At 39.7% G+C, this 25,608-nt stretch overlaps 1 protein-coding gene across 3 annotated transcripts in view; it reads left to right on the forward strand.

The window, feature by feature from the left end:
- The window catches only part of ncanb (neurocan b), a 178,823-nt gene that overhangs the window by 128,220 nt on the left and 24,995 nt on the right, over positions 1–25,608 (forward strand). For 2 of the 3 annotated variants that reach the window (XM_026159413.1, XM_026159412.1), the window contains exon 11: positions 4,368–4,487. In XM_026159413.1, the coding sequence (XP_026015198.1) occupies positions 4,368–4,487 (120 nt within the window). The remainder of the gene's footprint in view (positions 1–4,367; positions 4,488–25,608) is intronic. The other variant, XM_026159414.1, reaches the window with a different exon arrangement.

The raw sequence follows: 25,608 nt of genomic DNA on the forward strand, positions 1-25,608 counted from the left end.
ACTAGACTAATTTTATTGTTTAGGTGTATGCGTTTGCCACCTCTAAGGATAACACACCATGTCACTAAGCTCAGTATATCACAGACTTTTTTCTTGTCAATGATTGTTAGTTCACTCTACTGAAATGAGCTCCACAGTCAGCATTTTGTTGAATGCCAAAAGAATTAAGGCAGTTCTGAAGGCAAAATGGGGACCAACCAGGTACTGGCAAGATGTACCTAATGAATCGTCCAGTGAGTGTATATACAGTAAAAGCATTTTGTCCTTAAATTTCTTCAGATTTCTGTGAACCTGACAACATGAAGCTATTAATATCCCCTGTGCTCTTGGCTCTCAACTGAGAAAATATCTGTCGTCTACTGTGGCCCCACTAATAGCTCATGTACAGAGCTGTACTTTATTGACCCTGTTGCTCCTAAAATCCAAGGGGTGCCTTGAGTCTTCGGCTTAGCTCTCTTCTGCAGTGCTTAATGAGACCAGATGCTGGCTCATATTAGGGTTCTGTTTTTTTCTTTGAACAGCTGTACTGGCAACCTGCTCATCTATTGGCTCGGTGTGGCTGTGGAAGGAGAGACATTTTCTGGAGTTTCTGAGAGATCGGTTCAAATTATCATTTTTTTGTGCAAATACATTTTATGTTTGCATTCAGCTACACTGAAGATACTTAAACTCACGTTTTTCAATTAAACAGTTCTGTGTAACCATGTTTCGGTGTTTATGATACGGTGTTTATGTTTATGATACCAGTCTCCAGCTGGTAAAGTCAGACTAGGTATCAAAATATTCAATGCTGATTTAGAGATCATATGTGTAAAATGGCCTGGTAAATGGCCTGTATTTCATTCACACACTGGTGATGGCAGCTACATTGTAGCCACAGCCACCCTGTGGTGCACTGACAGAGGCGAGGCTGCCGGACACTGGCGCCACCGGGCCCTCTGACCACCACCAGTAGGCACAAGGACACAACGACCGAGACTGTCCAAGCCAGGGCTCGAACCAGCAACCTTCCGATTACAAGGCAAACTCCCAACTCTTGAGCCACGATCGCCCCTACTATATCTTATAGGTTAACTTTTAACTGTCTCACTCTTTTCTCTTGATCTCTCATTTAGATACAAGCTAAATTTCACCTGCTAATCTTGGTAGCGTATTACTAACCTTTACTTTTGGGCATTATATTGTAGTGATGAAGGAAAAGGCACAGAGATACTGCTGTAACATTTCTTTCATTTTGCCTGTATTTTCTCTTATGATACAGCAAATGGTACAGCTTTTGAATTTCTGTTACACTGAAATATCTTGATGCATGCTCAATCATCCAGGTAATGAAATCCAAGAAAGCTTATTCTGTTCATCTGGATGTAGCGTTGGAAGAAACATTTGTCACTCATCCAGGTGACTTAAATGAGTGAGCCAGTGTTGATTGTGTTCATCTCGATGAACACAATCAACTTTCTGAGTGTTACACTGAGAGTTGGCCCTGTCTACTTTATGACTGATTTCACTAACTTAATCACCCCTGTGCCGTTCACAATGGCTGAGGCCTTGTGCGTATTGCTATCTCATACAGCGAAAGCAAAGAGAGAGCTGCTGACTTTTTGTTTGGCTGTTTAACTCACATTTACAATAATGTGCTGAAGTGTTGAATCACCCCTCATTTATTAATTTTTTGGCTTCTAAGGAGACAGCGTTAATTTTTTAAATGTGGTTTTGAACAATAGTTCTCTGGGCTTTTCCAAGCTGGACTTTGATCACTTTTTAACTCATCTTCAGTCCAGTCTTTCACTTTAGTCCAGGGGCAAACAAATGCCAGCGAGAACACACTTTTACAGACATACTGTTAAATTGTAAGATAATTCCCAAAGAGCTAATAGCTTAAAAATTTACCATATCTCAGTACACTGTGCAGTGTGTTCTTAAAAAATCAGAGGAAACTGGACACTTGGAAACTGGAGGACAAAAAAGAAAAAAGATGTGGCAAGCCTAAAAAAAAGAAAAATCTGCAACAGATAAACAGTATTTGAAAGCCCCCAAAAAATCCAATTGAGACCTGACACAGGCCGACGATATAAATCTGGTGCTTTAGTTGATTGCGCTAGTGTTCAATGAAGCCTCATCAGAAATGGTCTCAGTGGAAGGGTGGCTGTCAAGAAGCCATTCTTCAGATTTTGATCCACCATGAATTCAACAGCTTTATTTTTCAGCAGCCATCCCAAACACACTGCCAATGCAGTAAAAGCAAGCCAGATATAAATAAACTTTTTTTTAGTAGAGGACTATACAGTAATATTGTATCATTATACTTTGAGGCTTTCATTGTAGTATCTTATTGTATATCATCATTTCTCTGAAGCATATGTGGCTGTGGGTACTTGCTGTTAATTTTAACTTTATTGATTTCACATTAGGTTATTTGACAGCTAATAACTTACATAGGTTGCATTGCTAGTCCAGTACTTCACATGCCATTTGGGTTATTAGTATTGATCCGCCCTATCCTGTTTAGCAGTTTATAAAGCATTTAACAGTCCTGCTGCAGTCTCCAGCTGTTTAGTGTTGCACTTTCTAAAGATTGTGAGAGTCATAAAAGACAGATTCAAACCAAAAACGGTGAAGATGAGCGATGATAGTATAGTTTGATTACTGGCACAGTAAAATCAATTGTATAACAACTAACTCTGATAACTCTTTGCAATACTTCACCAGGAATCGATCGGAATAGATTTCTTTTTTTACTTGTGTAGCTCCCCCATTGGTTTTCGCTTTCCCATATATGGAACTATAATCCAGTGACACTGGTGTGTTTGTTTGTTTCTTTTAAAAGATCAAACCTCCAATTTGAATGAAATTTAAGCAAAAGAGCTGAGCCAAGATAACTCTGTTGACATCAGTTTTTTTTATTTCAGTGAAATTTGCCCTCATATGCACTTATAATAACCTTTTACATATCAAACTTCTTGATAAGTTCCTGAGCATTTAAGATAAAAAAAAATTAACGATGTGCTGCTTTAAAGCCAAACAATGATAAAGCCTTTCCATTCACTGCCCCTTAAAATTTGGACCAGCCACCCACTTATAATGTCAGATTATCTGTGCCAGACCTAAAGCTCATTTTAATGGTGTGGGAAGTGTTTACTCTCTGCGTATCTCTGCTTTGTTATTTTGTTTCTTCGTGTACTTTCTTTTTCCACCCTGTCGTGACTCAGACAGAGGCAGTTATACACGGATTTCCAGTGATACACTAAACCAAGCATCTCATTCCGGTTCCTCTGGCTGGGTCTCTACCTCCTGCATCAAATTCAGCTTTTGATATCAGCCAGCCCAAAGCGGGGCACCAGCAATGAAGCTGTCATGCTGTTTTATCCAAACAGACTCTTCCGCCCCAAACAGAGTCTGCCTGCAAAGCCGCTGTAATCCAACCCTGAAACTTGCCAACTTCCCAGACTCACAGAATCGTATCACCTCTCCGAATGGCTTTCTCCACCCATCCTTGTTTTCATCACCTCTCCTTCCTAACTCTGCTCCTCTCCATGTTTGTCAGTATTTCTTTATCCTCTCATCTTCCCTCAGTCTTCTGTCTTTCCGCTGCCTCCCTCCTCTCCCTTCACCTTTCCTCCCCTCCTGTGACCTCTTGCCAAAGCTCCAGGGATTCACTCAGTTGTTGTGATGGCAGAGGACTGTGGGATACCAGCTGCAGTTTTAATGATTTTGCCCCCAGGCACAGATCAGCCAGAGAAATACAGCTACCATTTTTCAACAGAATGGGAACTCTCACCCGGGCAACTCCTCTGTGAAATATGTGTGAATTTGGATATGCCTGTGCACAAACATCTAAACTTGTTTTAATATCACATCTAAGCGATGGCTTCGGCATTTTGTTTCTGGTCACTTTGAGAAATTTTAAATTGCATTATTATACATGTTTTCATAGCTGCTATAGCGAGATAACTTTTGAGTGGGAGCAGTGTTGTTGCTGAAGTTGGAAGTTCATTTTAACTGTTTTTCTTTGTTTTCCTCCATGCCGCTTTGTCTCTCTTCATAGCTTCCACCGTACTCTCCCTCTCTCTTTTGGCTCAAGTTTGACAGCAGAACTGCGGCACGTCCTGCAAACACATTGCAATTAGCATCATGCGCTTCAGTGCATCCCAAACCGCTCGCTGATGAAGTTCAATCAATTCGCTTTAATTATAACTTTCTCAGAAACAGCTCTAATTTCTGCAAAAGTTTGATCTCTCAGGGTTTTTTTTTTCAATAACAAGCTGTGGCAGGTAGTTTAGAAAAGTAGCCATTTGGAAAGTGCTGTTTATACGTCTATGTTTCTGTCTAATCTCACTCACCTCCTCATGTTCTCTCTCTCCCTGCAGACATTGATGACTGCCAGTCGAATCCATGTCAGAACGGAGGAACCTGCATCGATGAGATCAACTCTTTTGTGTGTCTTTGTCTGCCCAGCTATGGTGGCGCTACTTGCGAAAAAGGTAAAGGTAAAAATGGGATTGCTTCCCCTTTTACTCATTAGTTCATTTTAGTAAACGCTGCATGTGTGCAGGGATGAAATACATTCCCTCTTTCTAATTTCTATTAGTTCTTAGCTTACCTTAATTTTTGGATCAACCGGAAACTTTAAAAGGGGCTTCTGGGACAACCTGATTATACAAAATTACAGTAGTAAAAATGATAAAAGGAGTTTTTCAGCATTATTTCCAGAGAGTATATTCCTAATGTTAGTAATATTGTGCTGTTGAAAGTAGCTACTCCAGGATGAGGATAATGCAAAAAAAATACAGAAGAAAAACAGAGCTGTGCAGGACCAAAAGGAAGAGATGATGAAGGTGGAGAAGCAAGGTAACAAGCGAGGATAATAAAAAAAAGAAGACTGGGTATTCCTCTGTGTATATGCAAAAGAGAATAAGAAGATGGTTTAAGACCAGTATGTGGAGACAAAGGTAGATTTAGGAAGATGGAGTTAATGAGTTATGTGTCAGTGAAGACAGAGGAGATAGAGGAAATGGAGAAGGAGGGGGTGAATGTAGACAAAGAAGTTGAGGAGGGGGAGACAGGGAAGCCCTGTGGCATAATGTATGGGTTTATAGAGAACACCTGCGTCCAGCTGGTTTTGTTTCTCATTATGGGAATTCCCATGTGAGAAAAGGGGCATTTCATGGAAACGTGGCCTACATGTCACCGCAGAACACCACTGAGGGGTACTTACAGCTACTGTTTGCATTAGGGTTTGCTTTGAACAGATTTTTACCCAGATCCTACGACAGACATATTATTGGATATTTTCTAATGTAAGAACCGTGTAATCAATGCAGTCTAAAGAAAAGAAGGTCACATAACGCTGACAGTTGAGACTGAAAATGAAACCAAAATTGAAGATAAAAATGGAGAAGAAATGTGTACGGCCCTCACCATGTCTCAGGTTAAAAACAAAGTACAGTTATTGCATAAGTACCTTTGTAGTCTCTCAGGCAGATGCTTGTCTAAATAAACAAATGCTGATTTTCTTGGAAATCATTAGAAAGACATCCCAATTAACTTTCCTGAGAATCTTGATAAATTTCAGGGTTTCTTAAGCATGAAAATAACCTAGAATTAGTTGTCTCTGTATACTCGATACAATGCAACCAGGGATTTCTCATAAGTAAATTGGCTCATTTGTGATGATGTAATAACTTGGGATGTCAAGTATTAACAAACGTTGGCAAAGAAAACACATTTGAGATATTGAGGGGGGCAATAACTGCGTAAAGCAAACTGTGAATCTCCTAAAATATGAGCCTTAAGATAGCGCAATTAAATTTAAAAAGTGAAAACCAATGAAGACAGCTGAGCTGACGAGTTTTAGGTAGAGGGAGAGTTAGAAAATTGTGCTTAATTAAATGCAGCCAAGCTAAGTTCCTGCCCATTCAGGTTGACCTTTGACCTTATCTCAGAAGAAGAGTTGTGTCTCTGAAGATGTGTCTTTTCTTTTAATGCAAGTTTTGCTTCTGGTCTCTTTTGCTTTTTACTACTCTTTTCTGATCTGGGACTTTGAGGGAACAACAATCGATGCTGCGCAAAGAGCGGGAAGAGAATGAAGCACAATGGACATTTTAAATGTTGAAAACTTTAGTTTTGGTTTTGGCAGGTTGCAAAAAGAAAAGTAATGACATGTAAGCAGAACAAAAACACAAAGCTCCAAATTAGCTCTGCTCTTTGACAGCGTGCAGGTTAGTTTCCACAGCAGTTTGACACTCTAGTCCTCACTGACACATATTGACTACTGTATACTGACTTATACTGTAACATTTCTGCTCATGAATTAGCTCTTTTCTTTTCTTATGTAGGTGCTTTTCTGTACATCAAAAGTAAGACTTAAAGTGTACACTGGTGTTTATCTATTAAACTCTTAGTCCCTTTTCTTTTCTGCACTGAGATAATTATTAAAAGAAAACTAATGCATTACATTACTTAATTACTCCCAAGAGACAATAATTTTTTACGCTTCATGTGACATTATTTGTGCGTCACTCTTTAACATAACCTAAAGCGCACTATCATATTATTACAAGTTAACAATGTAAGCCTACAGCCACATGCCGAATCAAATGCCTATCCCAATGAGAACATGCTTACAATCTTTCTTTTAGTGTTTAAGTTTGAATATAAAAGTTGAAAATCATCCCAAAGAGATTTCAATTTAACTTTCAATTCAATTTCAATTTATTTATTTATTTATACAGCACCAAATCACAAAAAACAGTCACGTCAAGGCACTTTATATTGTAAGGTAGACGCTACCGTAATACATACACAGAAAAACCCAACAATCATATGACCCCCTATGAGCAAATGGGTGTGGCAACAACTCTGATGTAGCAAAGTTGTTGCCACAGCAATTCTACAGTTGAACTATGTAAAGGTAAAAATGGAGGCTGCAATATGTTGGCTGTGTCAAAGTCACTCACCACTGACTTTGTTACCTGTTGAAGATCGGGCTGTGGCCGCTGTGCTCGGGTCTGCATACAGACAGACTAAACATCACTCTGGGTTCTTCACCTACTGTAATAGTATGTCACGATCCTGGGTCTTATGACCCAGTGTTTTGAGTTTTAGTTCATTTTGATGTTTATAGTATGTTTAAGCTCATTAGGTCTCCTATGTTCATTTGCTTATTAGTACCCCCTTGTGTTTCCAACCCATGTTAAGTCTCCCCTGCTCTTCATGTGTTTCATGTCTGTGTCTTACGTTGTCAAGTTCTGGTTGTCATGTCTGCGTCTCATTATGTTTCCTATTTTATTTTGAAGAGATCTCGTGTTTTTATATTATGGATTATGTTTTGAGTCCTTTGTTGTACTGTTTCTTGTTTCCCTAGGTCTCAGTTATGGTTATCATAGGTTTAGTTCTTTGGCTTTGTAATATGGCTTCCCTGTGTTCCATGTTGTGTCTACTGTGACGTTTTTGTACCATGTTTCAGGTTCCTATGTTCTGTCTTCCCAGTTGCTGTTAAGTTTACAGGTCTAGAGTTCAGTCAGTGTGTTCCCTGTTTTACTTTGAAGGTCCGTGTCTCATGTCAGTGTTTCTAGTTTTGCTTCCCTTGTCTCGTCCAGCCTGATTACTCCCAGCTGTGCTCTCCTTCTGTGTCTCGTTCCCTCGTTATCCCTCTGTGTATTTGAGCCCTGTGTTTCTCTTTGTTAGTGTCGTAGTCTCCCTCGTGGCCTGTGTGTCAGTTTATCCATGCCCCAGTTTAGTTTTGTTATATTTTTGTGCCATTCTGCAATAAAGCAGCTTTTTGAGTTTTATTCCTGCGTGGTGAGTTTTGCGTTTGGGTCCTTCTCTTGCCTGCACACAGCCGAAACATGACATAGTATTCTGTCTGTGCAGATGTTTGCAATGAGCCCATTTTGTGTTAGTATAATGCAGCTGTTTCTGCCCTGGGTGTGATTTGCCATGTACCATAACACTCGTCCTTTTGTGGAATAAAAATAAATGTACTGTCCATATCTGTGCTCCTGAGAAGTCATAGACTGATCTACCATGTTCCTTCTTCTTTCACACAAACTGAAACCAGCTGATTTTAGTGTAATTGTGCAGAGGGAAAAATGCACCTTTGACATTTTTTTTTTTTTTGCTATCCACCTATCATGCAGACAACTGAAGATCATTTGTAATGAATATTGGCATAATTGTAACAGAAATGTGATTATTAATTTAGTACAGTAACACATTACTTTGTAAAGCAGTCCACCCAGGATTTAAAATCTTATTATAGTTTTTATTTTTTTTGAAAAAGCACACACAACTTCATTCACAAGCTGTGTTAAATCTTCTAAATGCTGCCTTTAATCTCACTGGTCCCTGTATTTTCATTAGTTCTCATCTACCTCTTTTTGATCTTTAACCAGAGCAAATGTTACTTTGGTCACAGCATTTGTAATTTTCCTTGAGCTTATGATTGTCTCTTTAATATTCATTCACTTCCTCTGGTGCAGATCATGAATAAACAAACAAAAGAAAAACATTTAGGCATAGTTTAAAAGTCCCATAAAAATGCAGAGCTTCTTCAAATCAGGGTTGGTTATTAAATGCTTGATTGATCTCACGAATTAGTCTTTGATATCCTTCAATATTGCATCTATAAGACATATAAGAAAAAGTGTAGTTTTTTCTTTGCCAAACACAGAGTACCTGAGTGCGCCTGTCGTTTGACATGCACACGAGCTCTGTGTACGTTTCCACTCCTGCTGCGTTGCTGCCTTCATGGCTGATTGGGAGCAGCAGGACTGATTGTGTAAATCTAAAGTCTCTGTTTTCCTGTCGCTTTTATCTCTCGCTGCTCTGCACTCGCAGAAATGTGGGATTCAGCTGTGAAAAGTGCGATTCGCAACAGGCGTCGCTCTGCCATTTCAGCGTGATCTCAGTTTGATATCCAGAGGGAGGTCTCAACTGCGACAGAAACGGCAGAAATGAACTCATTTGTTCCGCCGAAGCTTCCATCCATTTAAATGTCATCCAATTGGTCCCCGTCTCACTAAAGTGGTCCGGTTTTTTTTTTCTGTCTCATTGGTTGTGTGTACTTGAGTGCAAGTGTACATACGTGTGTGACTGTGCTTGTACACGTTCAGGTCTATGTGTTGTGAGCTCACAGCCTTGGATGCAGGGTAGATCCAGTCAGCTACTTCCTCCGGCCTGTTACCATGGTGATCCAATCTGAGAGTCAATAATAGTAAGTTGACAGGGCTGAAATCCTTCAGTGAATGTGCCGAGAGAGAAGGAGAAGGCTTGTTACTGTGCAATTTTAGCAATTCTATTTACATTTCACATTTTATTTCTTTTTCTTGAAACAAATTGTAGAGCTTTAGATTTCAGAGACATTGTTGATAATCTTGTCATTCGTAAAGCCTTTAGCAGGATTTGCTGTGTAATAACTTAACAATCCATACTTATGCAGATTTTTTGTTGTTGCCAGCAATGAAAGGAGATTTGATAAAAAGAATAGGAGGTTTGCGCTTAGCTAACAAAGACACCAGTCAGTTGTTTCACTCGCGTTGCGCTGTTGAGTCTGTCCCGATGTAATTTGGCTCACTGCCTAATCAGCGGAGGCAGAAACCACATCTTGCTTGGCTTGACTGAAGTGAAAAGTGACGGGCAGAGAATTAACTCCCATCAGCTTCTTTCCTGCTGTCTGCTTTTTTTTATTCACTCCACAGTTCTTTTCCCTACATCTTTCTAGGGAGAAAAACGACATAATGTGTACAGCTGAGAGTGTGGATTTGTTTCTTTACTATTCCACTACAGCACACACCTGTGTTTCATGTCAGCTTCATTTTTGTTGTTTCCTCTCCCTACCTTTCTGCTGTCACTCCCTGCGATTCTGGCATCCTTTTGCGCCTCTCATCTCCGGTGCACCACAGGAGTCTTTGTTACGCTCTGCGAGTGTGTGTTTGTGTTTTTGCCTGTGTGAGCGCATCTTTGTCAGTGTGTCTGTTTGGGTGCATCTGCTGTTTTGTGTCTGTGTGTGTGAAGTTTCACAGAGCTGTGAAGTTACAGATCTTTCAGCTAAACTACCTTTACTCAGCCATCAAACACTCACATGTCCTAGCGTTTCTTTTGTGAGGATCCTCGTTGACATTATCCAAAATTCACACTCCCTTAACATGAGCCAGAACTTTACTCTTAACCCACCAACAGGCCTCTGAAGAGAATGAGGACCAAAAATGGTCATCACTTTGCATATCAAAAAAAACATATTACATCAATCCTCAAAAAGAAAAAAGGCACAAAAGTATAAATGATCTCAGATTCCCTCTTTTTTTCTGTTTGTTGACAGATTTATTGACAGAACTGAAGGAGTTAACTATGGACTGTTAAACTAAGAACAGTGTTGTCAGGAAATGCTGGAGGTTTCTGTAGGCAGGGAAACAGGCAGTTAGCAAGGACCAGGGAACTATAACAGTTACTGAAGACTAACAGTGATTAGTCCTGTGACCTTTTGTGGAGATGGAAGCAGGTGATGTTGGGAGGCTTATAAGCAAGCAGTCAAGTTGTGACTGAAGGTGAATTTGCTGGAGAGTGGACAGGTAGTTGACAAACAGTTTGATTCCACTGTGGAACGAATTCCAGCATGGATGGAGGTACGTAACCTGCTGCATTGTATTCTGCACTTCTTACTGGAATGTGGGAAACAACTCCAATGAACCTGCATACACAGGTAACTGGAAAACAGGCATGCAGAAAGTGTTACATGCTAGAAAAATGCAAGTGCAAAGACTAAACTGGGAGAACCAATATCCCACCACTGCTCACCATCTTGAGCAGTAGGTCAGTGCTTAAAAACACAAAGTTTGATTAGGGAATGCGTTGCAATTGAGCGACCGGATTGCTCCACCTGTAGGCAGAGCACAGATGGACCCACCTCTCCGCTTGAGAACAAAGAGTCAGCAAAAGGGAAAGAGAGGAAAGAGGAAGGAAAATGAAAAAAACAAAAACAGTGCATGCCTGGATCCTGACAACAGTCTATGAATGTGTACATACATCCCAAAACAGCCAAAACACTTTACCTATCCATGTATCCATCTAAATGCAATGTTTTCCTGCATGTCTAGTTATTAAATGGCTGCTTAGATTGCAGCTGAACACTTTCATTTAGGCAGTGAAGTCAGTGTGACACATAACAAAGTTACAAAACCAACAGCTTAATAAGTTTAAAATCCAATCCACCGGAAATAACTTCTGACTCCCCCTCTCAGTGTTCCTTTATAGAACAATAATCTACAAATTAGAAATAAAAAGCCTGTTTTAAAAGGATTGTGTTGCTAATTAATCCCACGATGTCTGGTTGCTGCTTGGTTATCTTTGAGAAATGTGTTTGCTGCCACCCTAAATACACAGAGTGCCGGCAAGGAGTGGTTCACATGTCATCCATCTTCTCTGACACCCCTTTCTGTTCCTCGTACGCCAAATCATTAATATTTATTGTGTGGTTTTTGGAAGGACGTGCTATAGCTTAGTAGGCTGCACAGCTGTTAGCGGAAAGCGTGACCGCTGAGTGCTGGTTGAGCACATAAACAAGCATGCCAGAAGTTTCTCCCAGAGGTGTGTTGGTGATGATTGCAGCCATCAGAAAGTGCAGCAAAAACATCACATGCCACAACCATTCATTGAAATCCAATATAAATTCAGTGGAAGTCAAATTGTTCCAGACAGGCTGGCTCACCTTTTCGACTGGCATACACATTGTCAAACACACACAAGCATACATTACATATACGAGCATAGAACTGAAATACTAAGTTGTTTCTGACAGGAAAACAAAAACTCAGAGCATTACAGGGAAGGGGAAGCAAAGTAGAGCACAACCCTCCCAAAGAGGATGCCAGGTGAATCTGGGACAGAGAGCTATGAAGACTTTTGAATATGTCAATTCCAACAGCAACACCAGTGCTGTAGATTGGAAGAAGACAATCTAGTGAAGCCTACACACTGCGGCTAATGAGGAGCAGAGCAGTCTGAGTCGACTAATAGTAGGAAGTGTCTCAGAAAGCACCAGATGCAGTCCTCCAGTCAATCTGTCACTGCTCAAGTTTTTAAATCACTTCCTCACACTAACTAATTTCCTCTTATACCAGTTTAGTTTTTTCTCTTGCTTACACTGAAACAGATTTTCTTGTAATTTTGAGTTAGGAGGGATAATAATTTGTGCACTTTTTTACAAGGATTGTGGGGGGAATATTTTTCCTCTGTCGTCCCAAAAAAAACTACCCACATTCTGCACCTAATGATTTAGGTCCACTGTCACCACCTCACTAACCTCAGTGGCCTAACCCATCCTCTTGTTAATGTGCCTTAAGCACAATCTATTCATAATTTCATGCAACTTCATACATTAGTCTGTCTATGGGCTTTTGGAGAGTGTTACTACTAGAAAGCATTTTTTAGAAGTATAGAAAACATACTTCAGCTAAACTGAAAATGACTAATATTCTGATGGTTTGGAGATAAAAACAGAGGAGAACTTTGCTCCTCATCTTGGTTGCTGCATTAGATATTACCCAGTTTTTACACTTGTACTGCATCCCTAAACTAAAAATCTGAATTTCCCAGTGGAGCTGTATGTGAGTGTGTAAAATGTGTAATCTGAATCTGGGAGACTGATGATTAAACTGTCTTTTATCCAGTGAATTCCTTGGGAGCGAGTGGCTTGCTTTATGCACACTGTGGCCAAGCAGCAATTTCACATAAAAAGTATTTCCAGTTGTGATAAAGTGTCAGATGCAGAAAACCTCCTTCTGTGTGTTACATGTACAAAAGGTCAACAACTGTACAAACATTATCCTAAGAAATATTTAAATCAGTGTGGTATACAAAAACTGGTATACAAAACTCAGTTTTCAAGGTCATTCTTTCAGATTTATTGTATGAAAGGTGTAATCAAAAACAGGATTTTAATGTATTTTTAAATACCTTGATCTGTAATGGTGCATAATACTAAGTAAAGCTTTAAAATAAGAAAAAGTACAATGTGCAGTAACTGTGTTCAAAGTGAAGTGGATTAAAAGCAGGAAGCAGCATAAGATGGAAATAAAGTAAAAGTATGTTAAACATAAATAAAGTACTTGAGTGAATGTACTCAGTTACATTCCTACTGGTTTAATGGCTTTGATACTTCCCATACCTCCACTCCAAACACCTTCCTGTATTTAAATTGAATTATGTAAGTGCAAATTGTTGAGAAGACCAATGAATGCATGGAACTTAAAAGCCAGTATCTCAGATTTTGTTTTATTTTTATTTAATTTTATTAATAGTACTCTCTGAAATATATAGTATTTTCTAAGTTTAAAATGAAGGAGACTGCTTTGTATGATGAAGAGGTCAGGCATTGTTGCAAAAGTCAGCGACCAAACGCTGTATGACTAACAAGTAGTAGGCCCGGGTTCAAGCCTCGGACCTTCACAGCATAAGAGATTGTGAGGCAGTTATATTTTTTTTCTTTGACGTGCTGCAATAATACAAAATCTATAAAGTTATTCACACATTCAGATTTCTACTGAGTCAGATTCATGCCAGGTTTTGCCCATTCCAGGCCAGTTCGTCTTCATCACGTCAAACTGGCCTCTTGGCAAGATGATTCCATTCCGGAAATCCTGTAGGTCAATTTAGATGTTTTCTCTACTATTATAACACTAAAGTGCAGTGTTGCGGTGTATTTTCACTGCGTCTGAGACAAACAAATAGAGACAATGTGTCTTGGTGTAATTTGTGGTGGAGCTGCAGCCTTTCTTCTCTGACTGAGACAAGCAGAGTGTACTGAGAGTTTACAGCTACACTTGTTACTGTAAGTGCAATCATCACAACCTTTGTGAGTAAAACCCAGACCCAAATGTTCATCCAAATGGTGATGAACTGTATTTCTAACTACTTTGCCATCCACTCCACTACATTTACGTGACAGGCATAAATGTAATGGACTTTATGCAAATGATAACTTTATTTACCCTGCTAAACAAGTACTTAATGTCTTCTTTTTATTGTATGAGCTTACATTGTTTGCCTAACAGACTGGTCTATGTGAACAAGTTCAAGCTGGCCAGTAGTTACAGCATCTCCTCCAGTCCCATAATGGTCACAAAACACTGCCTTGCACTTACGTGTTTCAAAAAGACCACAAGGTTAAAGCAAACTGTTAAAAAACGATCTAAAATGAAAGCTGGCTGTGTGTGACTAAACTGCCAGCTCAGTTTGTCACTTATCTTCAAATTTTCTAAATTGTTTTAAGCTTGGCTCCAGGCTAAAACAGCAGCCACCCCCACTCATTCTTCAGCTGCATTAGACGGGTGCTTGCTACATCAGCTGCAGAGGGAGGGGGAAGAAATGAGCGATAGTGGCTGATGTCTGTCTTCATCATTTCTTCTAAACTTCAGTGAACTTCATGTCAGAAATATGATTTAGTTTTCTGACATTTTGCATTTGTTTCTGGTGAGTTATTATTTTGTGACTTGGAGGGTTGCCCTAAACTGCTCTGGAAACTTTTACTGGTTCTTTTCGTTATTCAGAGTATTAAAAAAACAATTTTAGGGGGATCACTAAAGTAAAGATAATATTATATTTGTAGACCTGGTTAATAGTGTTTCCTTGACTATATTAAAGCAGAGAACCACTGCCATCTTCAACCTGCATTTTCAGAGCCTAAGCCCTCCAGAAACTTGGAGAATATTTGTCTCTACAGTCTTGGTCTGCCACTGTACCCTCAGCACTTTGGCTAGACATGTGGTAAACAAGCCCTGGTTTGCTGTTTAAGGTCAGCCTCTTCTTGTTTAGGTGAGAACGGAGACGTTGTTTTGATTCTGACAATACTGCTGCTGTCTAAACTGGCGAAAAGCTTGACTCATAATTACATTTTGTGCATCCTGTGGGTCTTTAGAGGCTATTACCGGTAATGAAGATCCAAGCGTTCAAATAATATGTCGACCAAGACATGTGCAAGACTGAGAAGTGAGGGAGCTGAGGCTTCTTGGATTACCTTGCCCACAGCAATCTCCTGAAGGAAAACACGTGCACAGTGAGAAAGTCAGGTGAACGCACACAGAGGCAGGTATTTACATAAAATATCCCTGAGGTTTTGCCTAAGCTTGGCAGAGACTTTTCAAATTGAGCAATAGCAAGGCTTACTCTCACTCCATATGCTAGTGTGTTCAACACTTGCCAGTTCTCTCTCCAAGCAGTAAACCTTGAGAGATGAGAGGTAATTTTTTTCTCATTCAGGGTGCTTAATTAAACAATGTTCCTGAAGCAACTGTTATCCTCCTCCCCGAATGAAAGAAAGTTCAGGCTGAAGAGAAAGAAAATGTGGAGAAGAGAGCAGAAACAGAAAGGAAGCATCTGAACAGGTGCTAAGAAAAGATGAAAAGAGAGGAAGTGTGTTCCAGTGGTGTGCATTAATGAACATTTCGGATGGAAGGTTGTAAAAAGTAATACTTTGAGGTGCGCTGGAGGTTTACCACGATTCTGTTCTTCTTCTTTCTGATATTCCCAAGAAAATTGTACTCTGATACTGAAGTTCTGAAGCCTGCCTTGCAGTATCACAATCTCTTTTGTCTTTCATTTGTTATCTCAGAGTTCATTTTCAGCACAGAAAGTTTTCCACATAGGATTTTACCCTGAATTTCAACCACAGGTGCAGGTTCCAGGTTTGTACCTCTTCACACAGCATTACCTTTGAGTAATAACACAGAACCAGTCACTTGGGGGTATTACTTTCAAGTAATATGCATTTTATTAACTAATTTGGTTTTAATGGGGGAAATCATTATTTGATCCCCTGCTGAATTTGTAAGTTTTCTCTCTTATAATGTAATGAACAATCATATTTTATCATAGTTACATTTTAATTAAGAGAGAATTCATCTCAGTGCTTCACTGTGTTCTCTGGGTCATACTCAGCATTTTTCTTCCTCGATGAGTCGAGTTGATGCTAAAGAGTTAGATTATGGTTTCATCTTTTCCCCAAGCCTCTTTGAACCATTTAGATGTTCACTGGCAAACTTAACACAGACAGGAGGACCTTGCGGGTGTTGCAAGATTTCAATCCATTACAGTGTAGTGTGCTACCAATGGTGTTCTTGGTAACTGTGATGCCAACTGCCTACAGATCTTTTACAAGCTCCTCCCATGTAGTTCTGGGCTTGTCCACCACCTTTCTCATGCTCATTCTTACCCTATGGTCATTTATGCTTCTTCCAATTCCAAATAATTGACAGCTGTCACCTTCTCACCCAATCTTCCTGCTGATTGTCTTGTAGCCCATTCCATCTTTGTGCAAGTCTTCAATCGCATCCTTTCACAGCTCTTTGGTCTTGCCCATGGTGCTGGAGAAATTGGAATGGGAGAAACAGATATTTGGGACAGGTGTGTTTTTTAGAAACATAGGCTGAGATCAGCTGTATTTGTAATCAATGGATTTATTGATTTCTGGCTGGGTTGTACGGGATAAAATACCTATTTGCACTCATTGATGTGCAAATAATGTTATCACTTTTATTTAATGTGGGTTTTTTCCTAGATTTTTGTTGATATTCTTGTAAGTGAGCAAGCTTAAAAATTCAGCAGGAAATCAATTATTTCCCCGCACTGTAAAAGCAATCATCAGATCTTTGTTTTGATAGAGCCAGGTGGGTGCTTTTCAGTGTGAACATAATGGCAGGTCTCTTCCCCTACTTCAGTGCAAACATCTGACAGTCACTGTGTTCCTGTGTTCTACGCAATAATAACCAATCTGTTGTTTGTTTAGTTTTTTTATTGGTCTAATTTCCCAAAATGTTTTTTGTGGTTTTTCAGATGGTAGTTAAAACACAAATGTGCTGAAGTCATAATTCAGTTGTAGAGTTTTATTTTTCTGGCTGTGTGATTCCTGGCAATTCTCTTAAACTCTATTTTGTTCATTTGAGGCTGATTAACAAATGATTAGCAAACAGATGCCTGTTTATACATCCAGCTGATACGGCTAATGGTTTTGGGACACTTCATTAAAAATACCCAGTGGCCACTGTACAGGCTCTCCACGGTTTCCAATATCTGTCTCTTTAGGAGAGATTCTCCGATACTAATTTTCCAGTGCTAATTTTCTCTGTCTAAGACAAAGGGCAACTTCAAGAGCTAATTAAAACAAAAGTGGCAAAAACTGCAGTTCCTCCATGTGCCACTGGAGGTTCACTCCAAACAGTAGCCGCCTAAGTTAAAATGTTCAGCTTTGCAGCACTCAAAAAAGCATTTACACTCTGGTACAAAAAAGGCTTTGGGTTCTATTAAACAAAATTATAACTCAATCACCTGGATACTAGAGGCAGCGTTGATTGGCACATCACTGAAGTGGATGTAACTATTTTGACTGTAGAGTTATATGTATATCTGTACTTTGTACCTAAACAGTTTATGGATGCAGCTGGCTAATCAAACTTGTTAGTAATGTCTGATTAACTAATTCTACCTTTTCATAAGGTAACTTCTGGCTCTAGAAAAAGAGGCCTTGAAGCTTTAAAAAGGCAGAGTCCAAAACCAGTCAATGACATCACGTTGGCTACATCAATGTTTTATTCTTTCTCTAGTCTAAACACTGGGTTTGGATGAGCTTTTTGCTTCCTACTGCTGGAAATACTGCTGATCAGAATGTTGAAATTCAACTACAATTCTAAGCACAGTTAATCTGCTAAAGTAAGTTGACCAGCAGCTTTTAGAAGTCTCTGACATTCTGAAATGACCCTCTCCTCAAGATGAGGTCATCTACCTTAATAATAGTACTCAGGTCTTGATTAAAACATACCATTTCTAATCAATATGAGGGCCCGGTGGCGCCAGTGTCCGGCAGCCTCGCCTCTGTCAGTGTGCCCCAGGGTGGCTGTGGCTACAACGTAGCTTGCCATCACCAGTGTGTGAATGTGTGTGTGAATGGGTGGATGATTGGATGCGTAAAGCGCGTTGGGGTCCTTAGGGACTAGTAAAGCGCTATACAAATACAGACCATTTACCATTTTTTACCATAATATTCTAAACTTTTACGATGATCTTTGTGGGTACAATTTGAATCACTGTTAGGTTTTCCCAGTGGGTTACTTTTTTTTATTCTTTTAAGCTGTGTCTTGAACATTTTCGTTTTGCTTATATGTTTAATCAGTGATTTAGTTTGGAATGCTTAAAAAGGACTATTCCATTGGTACCTACTCGGATTGACTCGCCACAACTCAACTCGAATTGACTGGTTTTCCATTACAGTTTAGTATTTCCTAATGGTCATTGTCATAGCAACACGGATGAGCATCCCGCAACGTAATTAACATACAACACAAACACTACCACAAAGGTGGACGTAAAAGCAAGAATATATCTGCTCGGTCTGTGGCTTTTCGTCAGAATCAGGGACCATGGTGTTGTTTTTTTTTGTAGCTATTTCCCTCATTGCCAGATTTCAGAAATGGCAGTTTTGATTTTCATGAACAAGACACTCATGACTCATCTAGTGACTCTACTGACTAACCAATCAGTGGCATGCAGTCGGTCACATTTTAGTACCTGTTTGGATCGCTTGAAGCCCCAGCCAAGCAGGTACTAAAAAAGTACCTGCTACCAGGTACTATGACCTAATATAAAAGCTCTGAAAACTGTAGCGAACTGTGCTGAGTCGATTCGAATAGGTAGTAATGGAAAAGAGGCTATACTGTGAAGCACTGCTGTTGTCATTTGCTATCCGGTCGTTAAGTGATGACGTGACGAATCCTACTTCCGGGTCTAAAGTAGTCTGTGTTTAATATGGCTTTTGTGTTGTTAACATGTTTAATGTTATGTATTTTCTTCTATTTAATCTCAAAAAACTCCTAAAACAGTCAGTGATCACTGTTGACCTCCCTCGTCTTTTATTACCGCTAATCATTTATTTAAGCTCAGTTTTTAAAACCTTAGGATGTAACTACAGCCCAGCCCATGCAGAAGTATATGAATAACTAACCTCGTATTGTGGATGGATTATCTCAGTTGTTCTCCTGGCTGAAGTTTGGTCCTTTTACAGCATCCTGCCATGCGATTACAAATGTACCTGACCACCGAGAACACTCACGTTAACTTTTATCGAGTGGAAAAAAAGTTAGCTTGTTTATATTATGCTAACATAGCTGGTAAACTGACATGATTTAACAACTAGTCAGGTAGAAATTTTCATAATTTAAATAACTAGAAAAGACTTAGATAGGGGTGGTAACTCTCTAGTGATTTAGTTGCAAATAACTTCTTTCATTTAAACATTGACATGTGTCCATTGTTCATTTGAATACTAATGTCTGATTTAGACTTCTGAGGTAAATCTCTCTGTATAACATAACCTACATAAGTGGTTGATATTGTTGCCAACAGAAGAAACACAGAGGGAACTTAAGCTGCTACTAAAAGTAACAAAAACATTAACTAAAACAGGATGCAAAAGTGAAACTCCTGACCATAATAAACATAAGGTAAAACAGGAGTCAGGGACTCAAAGGTTTTACAGAGAATTAAGCTTACAGTGTAGCAGAATAAAGAAATCAAAACCCAACAAACACAGAATTGAAACACTTGGAATAACAATATAAACTCAACTAAACCCAAACTCACTTGTATTCACAAGGAATTCAAAACCCCAAAACATTACACTTTGTTAATTAATGCATGTGGGCGCCAGTTTAATTCACTAGTTAAGCAGGCAACCAGTTGCGATGCAGCGGCCTGGGCAGGCAAAAATGTAAAAATCAAGTACATACTTTTTTTTAAAGTGTATTATACAGTAATAAAATGTGACCTGTCACCTGCTATAGGTGTGTTTACCTACCTTAAGCTTTGCATTAGCTGCAAGCATTTAAAGCCATTACCGGCCTACTCTTAGAATAACACTGGCAAAGATGCAGACAATGGATGTACACCAATATATTAACATCATATGCTAAGTGCACACTGTGCCCACCCGTATAAAACAGACCAGCTGTGTGCCTGCTGTGTGAATTGTTGCCTTTTCCGTCTAAAGGCTCCTGCTGCCCTCTCTTTTACCTCAGCCTCCTACATCAGCATCAATCTGCAAAGACACATCTATGGGATAATTATGCAGAATGAGCGCTCAGACTGGCATCAGTCATTCATGTTGCACTCTGAAGCTTTTTTTACTGTAACATCCATTACTCCTAATTGTGAGAATCACACTATTAGAATGTTCCATTAATCAATGCAGCACTCATAATAACCATTATTAATTCCTCAGCCAGTGGCACATTCTCGTCACATTCTCACCTTTATCAGCAGATTCTCGCTGTCTCTCTCACTCATTTGCTCTCTCTCTGGACTCCTGTCATCTGCCCTCTTGGAAATGGCAACACTGGCCTGTCAGCCTTCAAAGTCTCAAACGGGGAGAACACAAAATGGCAGCACACGCAAACACGCGCAAACGTGAGCACATGGCATTTCATCATTCAGGAGATCTAAAAGAGGCGAGTAGCAGCAGAAGTATCACTTGGTGATGTGGATAAACGACCCAATCAGTCAACTGGAAGTGTATGGCCTTTTATTTCCTAACTGCTGTTCACTAAAGTCTGTGGGAATATTAATCGCTGAAATGTACCCCCTACGTCTCCCTCCTCCTGACAGAGGGAAAACGGGAAAAAGAAGACGACTTGAATAATGTCTAAATATTTGAAGAGGTTGATGTGATGTCTGGCTTTGAGCCTCACTGTCAGAGAGTGGGAGAAGAAATCAGCAGAGACTAGGTTGAAGATCTGAGGGGGAGAAAACATGCCTGTTTATTTTTGATCTCTCCTTTTTCTTTCTCTCTGTCTTGCTTTACTTTCGATTTCTTTTTCTGTCTCTCTTTTCTCTGCCCTCCCACACTGTAGCTCACTGCTTTCTTAGCTCCCGTTTTTCGTTCTCCTCAGACTCCACTTTTTTCTCAAGCCTATGTAGAAGCCTATGAAAAGCCCCTGTTTACTGTTCACAGCCCCTGTTTTAAAATGACTGGTTAATGCCTAATTGGGAGCAACAGTAACCTTAAATACTCACTGACTCCCACTGTGGACCCCATAGCAGAATGTGTGTGAGTCAGTCAGTGTGTGTGTGTGTGTGTGTGTGTGTGTGTTTCGTCTCTCTCTTTGTGACACCTACCCTGATTCTCCTGTCCCTGTTCCTGTAGATAACAACCCTTTCTCCACTTCCATGAGCCAAACTGGACTCACTCCCGATTGTAATACAATGTACCAGCTGCCATGTGGGTAAACACACTAGCAGGTAGCTAGCGGATGTGATGACAGAGTGAAAGAGTGTGTTTGCAGTCAGCAGAGGAAATGACAGCAGCAGTGACTGATTTTTGGTCCCAGAAGACCAAAGATAACACTGTGCTGGCAAATGCTAATCGACTTTGTGTGTTCAGAAGTGTACTATCTGCACGAAGGACGGCTGGAAAATTCAGCACGTCCCCTGCGAAGCATCCCTAATCCATCCCTTTCCTTCCTTAGGGCTCATCACAGACTGTATATAAAATACTGCATCAAACATTCATATAGTAAGCTTTATGCCAACAAAATACTGCATAGTCAGTCATGTGAAAGCTCTGTGACAGCATTTTGCAACTTTTTGGAACTTTTTTATCTTTTGGTCCCACCCACGTGGTAAGAAATATAGATACAGTTACAAAGTAATGCACCAGGGATGTGCAGCTGCATGGATTTGGCTGATTTTAGATGATACTGGGTTGCACTGCAGAAAAAGTTGAGCCAGGTTCAACTTATTCAACTGTGTTGTTTGGCTGGAGCCCAGGGGTGCAGCATCAACAGAATAGCCATATCCAAACAAATGAAAAAGCTTTTCCACACAGGCCTTCTGTTGGTTGAGCAGTCTGTTCTTTTTCTTTTGAAGATTATTTAAGCAAGCATTAAGAGGGGGAAAGGGCTATTGGCGTCCTATCACTAATAAACATGCAGGCTTAGGGAACCAAGAATTAAAGACAAATGTTTGTCGGGGGTATTTTGCTGTTTTATGCTTCTTTTTTTCTTTTTCTGTTTTTACTGTATGATCTTGCTGGAGTTCAGTGAGCTTCATAATACTTAATGAAACTTTTTATGAGCCATGAAAAAAATAAAAACTACCACATTAGTCATCCTTATTTTGAATGAAAGTAAAAGACACAGAGATAGCTTTATATTTTATATACAGACAGATTTATGAACACTTTCAACTGGTCTGTGCAAATCAACAAGTTATTTTTGCCTCTACCAGCCAATCCTTTTTCATGCTCTGTAACAAGAAGAGTGCTGTTAATGGACTTCAGTTCTCTCACCTTTATCTCCTTGCCTTTGCTCTCTGTTGGAGTCATTAGTGAAATTTCTGTTCTCAACAGCTTTAAAATGGATTTAACTCAAAGATGCCTCAAAAGCCATTAGATTCTTATTTTGTCATCAGTGATAGCCAGGAAGTTATATTTTTAGGTTAAGTAGTGTTTCTTAGAGTGTCAGCTGAGCTTACATGTGAGGCTTTTCACTTGTTGAGACAAAACCATTTATACCATCTTTTTTGTTTAAAATTTGAATCATAAAACACATACTCTTCAAATTCAAACTGTAAAGGAAAAGAACCAGCAGCACTAAGTCCCTATAATGTGAAAGCAAATTCATTCTAAAATGAGCAACAACCTCCACATAAATCCAAACGTGATGTTAAAGCCAGGCTCATCTTGTTCTGAAGCAGCGGGGTGGACCAGAGAGCCAGTGAGCTGCCCAGAGGAGGCTGAAACTGTTAAAATGGCTAATTGGGTTTCATGTCATTAGCGCGTTTTGAGGTCATCAGATTAATTCCCCAGACTACCAAGAGACATTTGAGCAGGAAAAGAAATGAAGTGATACTCCACATTTACATCATTTACAATACAGTAGTAGCCATCTTACACCACTGCCCAGAAGTCAGTGTTATATCAAACAAAACCAGGGTAATCTGGAAAGCAGTCCTCTTGATGATTTTAATAAAATGACCATTTACTTTATGAGTAAGTCATCACAAGACGATAAACCTGATCAGACATTTGATGGAAGCTTTTGGGCTCTGACGCATCCAGAGATACTATAGACCAGCGGTCCCCAACCTTTTTTGTGCCACAGGCCGGTTTATGTCCGAAAATATTTTTACAGACCGACCTTTAAGGTGTCACGGATAAAAACAACAAAATAAAACCAGTACCGATACCAGAAAAAAAGAAGATATATTCATGACACACAGGGAAAGACCCAGTGAAACTGAGTTAACGATAAAAAAAATAACGATAACAACCGCTAAAAACTCTGAAAACCATAAATTTCACACCCGAGCCTCAACTCTCGCGGCCCGTTACCAAACGACTCACGGACCAGTACCGGTCTATGGCCCGGGGATTGGGGACCGATCCATTTCTTGTGTGGGGGGTTGTGCTTTTGCAGGTGTGAATATATCTTTCTGTGGACAGATTTAATCAATGCTTTGCCATCAAAACGGTCACAAAACTTTAAAGTTGTACATTTGAAAAAAAACAAATTGAAAAAAAATTGAACAAGTGGTTGAGTTTGAAGATGGTAATGCTACAACCCATAAATAGTAAAAAGATCCTGCAAAGTGTGACAAGGAGGCCATTTTTATCTCAAATATAGGATAAATCAACAAGTATCTAAATTATACTCTCCCAAGTACTCAAGGAAAACAGTGGTCTGAAGATTCGCTGCTGTACTTTTTGTGACTAAAATGTATTTATATATAGATGTTTTTGTATGTTAATGATCCACATCAAACAGCTGACATTTTAAACCTCATTTCATATGTAAGGAAGTGCTAAATCTTCTCGTTTTAATAAGTATATGTTGATCCATGTCTTGTGGACGCTCAAATCTCACTTCCTTTAGTCAGTCTTCCTTAAAGATGATCTGCTCATCCTGCCCAGTGTTTAAACCCATGTGTGCTTTGCTGTGACAAGATTTTGGATGTTTTTTTTTATTTTTTCGTAATTGCCGTAACCAACATATTAGACTTTGAAATAAGAACAAAGTGGGTCGGCTTTTTCAAATGATGAATATTTAAAAACATCAGCCTTGCCCATATGAAATCCTTTAAAAAACCGACCATGTTTTATTAGTAAGTCAACACAACACGATAAACCTGATCAGACATTTGATGGAGGCTTTTGGGCTCTGACGCCATTTTATACTCAGCCCAGTAAAAACATATTGTTAGCAGCCCAGATATATGTCTGACCTTTGTGTGACTGCAACTCATTTTAGAGAATGGACTTCTTGTTTTATGTAGGAACCGATTTTCTTCAGGCCTCCTGCAAGGGGTTGAATGAATGCATGTCAAAGGGGCCAGTGGATGTATGTTGAATTTTAAATAGTGGAGAGTGCCACCAGGGCTTTAACGAGTAAGATAATTGGACAGGCACTTGCCATGACAAATTTCACTGACATACTGTGTGCAAACATTATTGTCATTAATCATTTCTCTGCATCTCTTTCTGGCCCCACGTGCACATGCATTCAGCCAACATGATCATCTGTCTATTTTTTTAATGACATAGCACTAAGCCTAAAGTACAAATATCCAGTAACATGTTGTTGCATGGTGGGTAGACTGTAGGAGTTTGCACATTGTGCAGCCGTTTTATACTTTGCTCATTATTGTGGCTGACTGACAATAAGTTTGTCATTCTAACACTCAGAAGAGATACTTGTCATCTTCTGAGTCAGCTAATGCATTGAGCAGCAAAAAAGAAACAATGGTTCTGTATTTCATAAGTTTGGACTTTTATATTAATTCAAGGAGAGTTTTTCCAAACTTCACTTTCAGACAAAAAATGTAGCTCTACCTGAGGAGGCAGTGTTACGGTGACCCAGTGCAGTGCATTTTGTGAACTTGCGTCATTGCACTTCACAGCGGAGTACCTCCATGTCCCTGAACACTCTGAAAGGAGGAGAGCTTAACAGTATAAAAGGCAAAGGTTTGGAAGCCCTTCTTTAATATTCCTGTAAAGAAAAGCTTTCATTACGGACTCCTTTCCTCTTGTCTTCTCTCTTCTCTGTTCTCCTTCTTCTTTCCATGGCCAAGACAGCATCTCTCTGCATACTAAGCAGGGCCCCATACGGCCCAATTTGCACTGCCCAATTTACTGGTGTCGCTTCACATTTGTTGGGGGAGAAGCTGAGGCCATTTCCCTGATCCTCACAAAGAGGGAAGGGGCACGAGAGATGGTGAGGATGAGGGAAAACTGGAGGTGGCTCAACTGACAGATCAAGCCTGAACCACATCAACTATGACATTTAAACTTATACACGTTATATTCACAGACACACATGCACACATACACAGTCCAAAGCATAAAATGAGAAGCCAAACACACACCGCATTACAACTCACAGTTGCACAGCTAACCCCCAGAGAGATGAGGAGAGAATAGATGGGAAAGATGAAGGGAAAGAAGGAGGAAGGGTTTGGGGGGTGGGGATAAGAGGGAGGGACAGACACTGTGCTGACAGGGCTGTGACAGCGCTTAATTACCAAGCGAGCACTGCACACTGGAAGCAATTTCTAAGGATTGTTGTCATTTGAATA

Source organism: Astatotilapia calliptera, chromosome 23 (genome assembly GCF_900246225.1).
Source record: "Astatotilapia calliptera chromosome 23, fAstCal1.2, whole genome shotgun sequence".
NCBI classification, from domain to species: Eukaryota; Metazoa; Chordata; class Actinopteri; order Cichliformes; family Cichlidae; genus Astatotilapia; species Astatotilapia calliptera.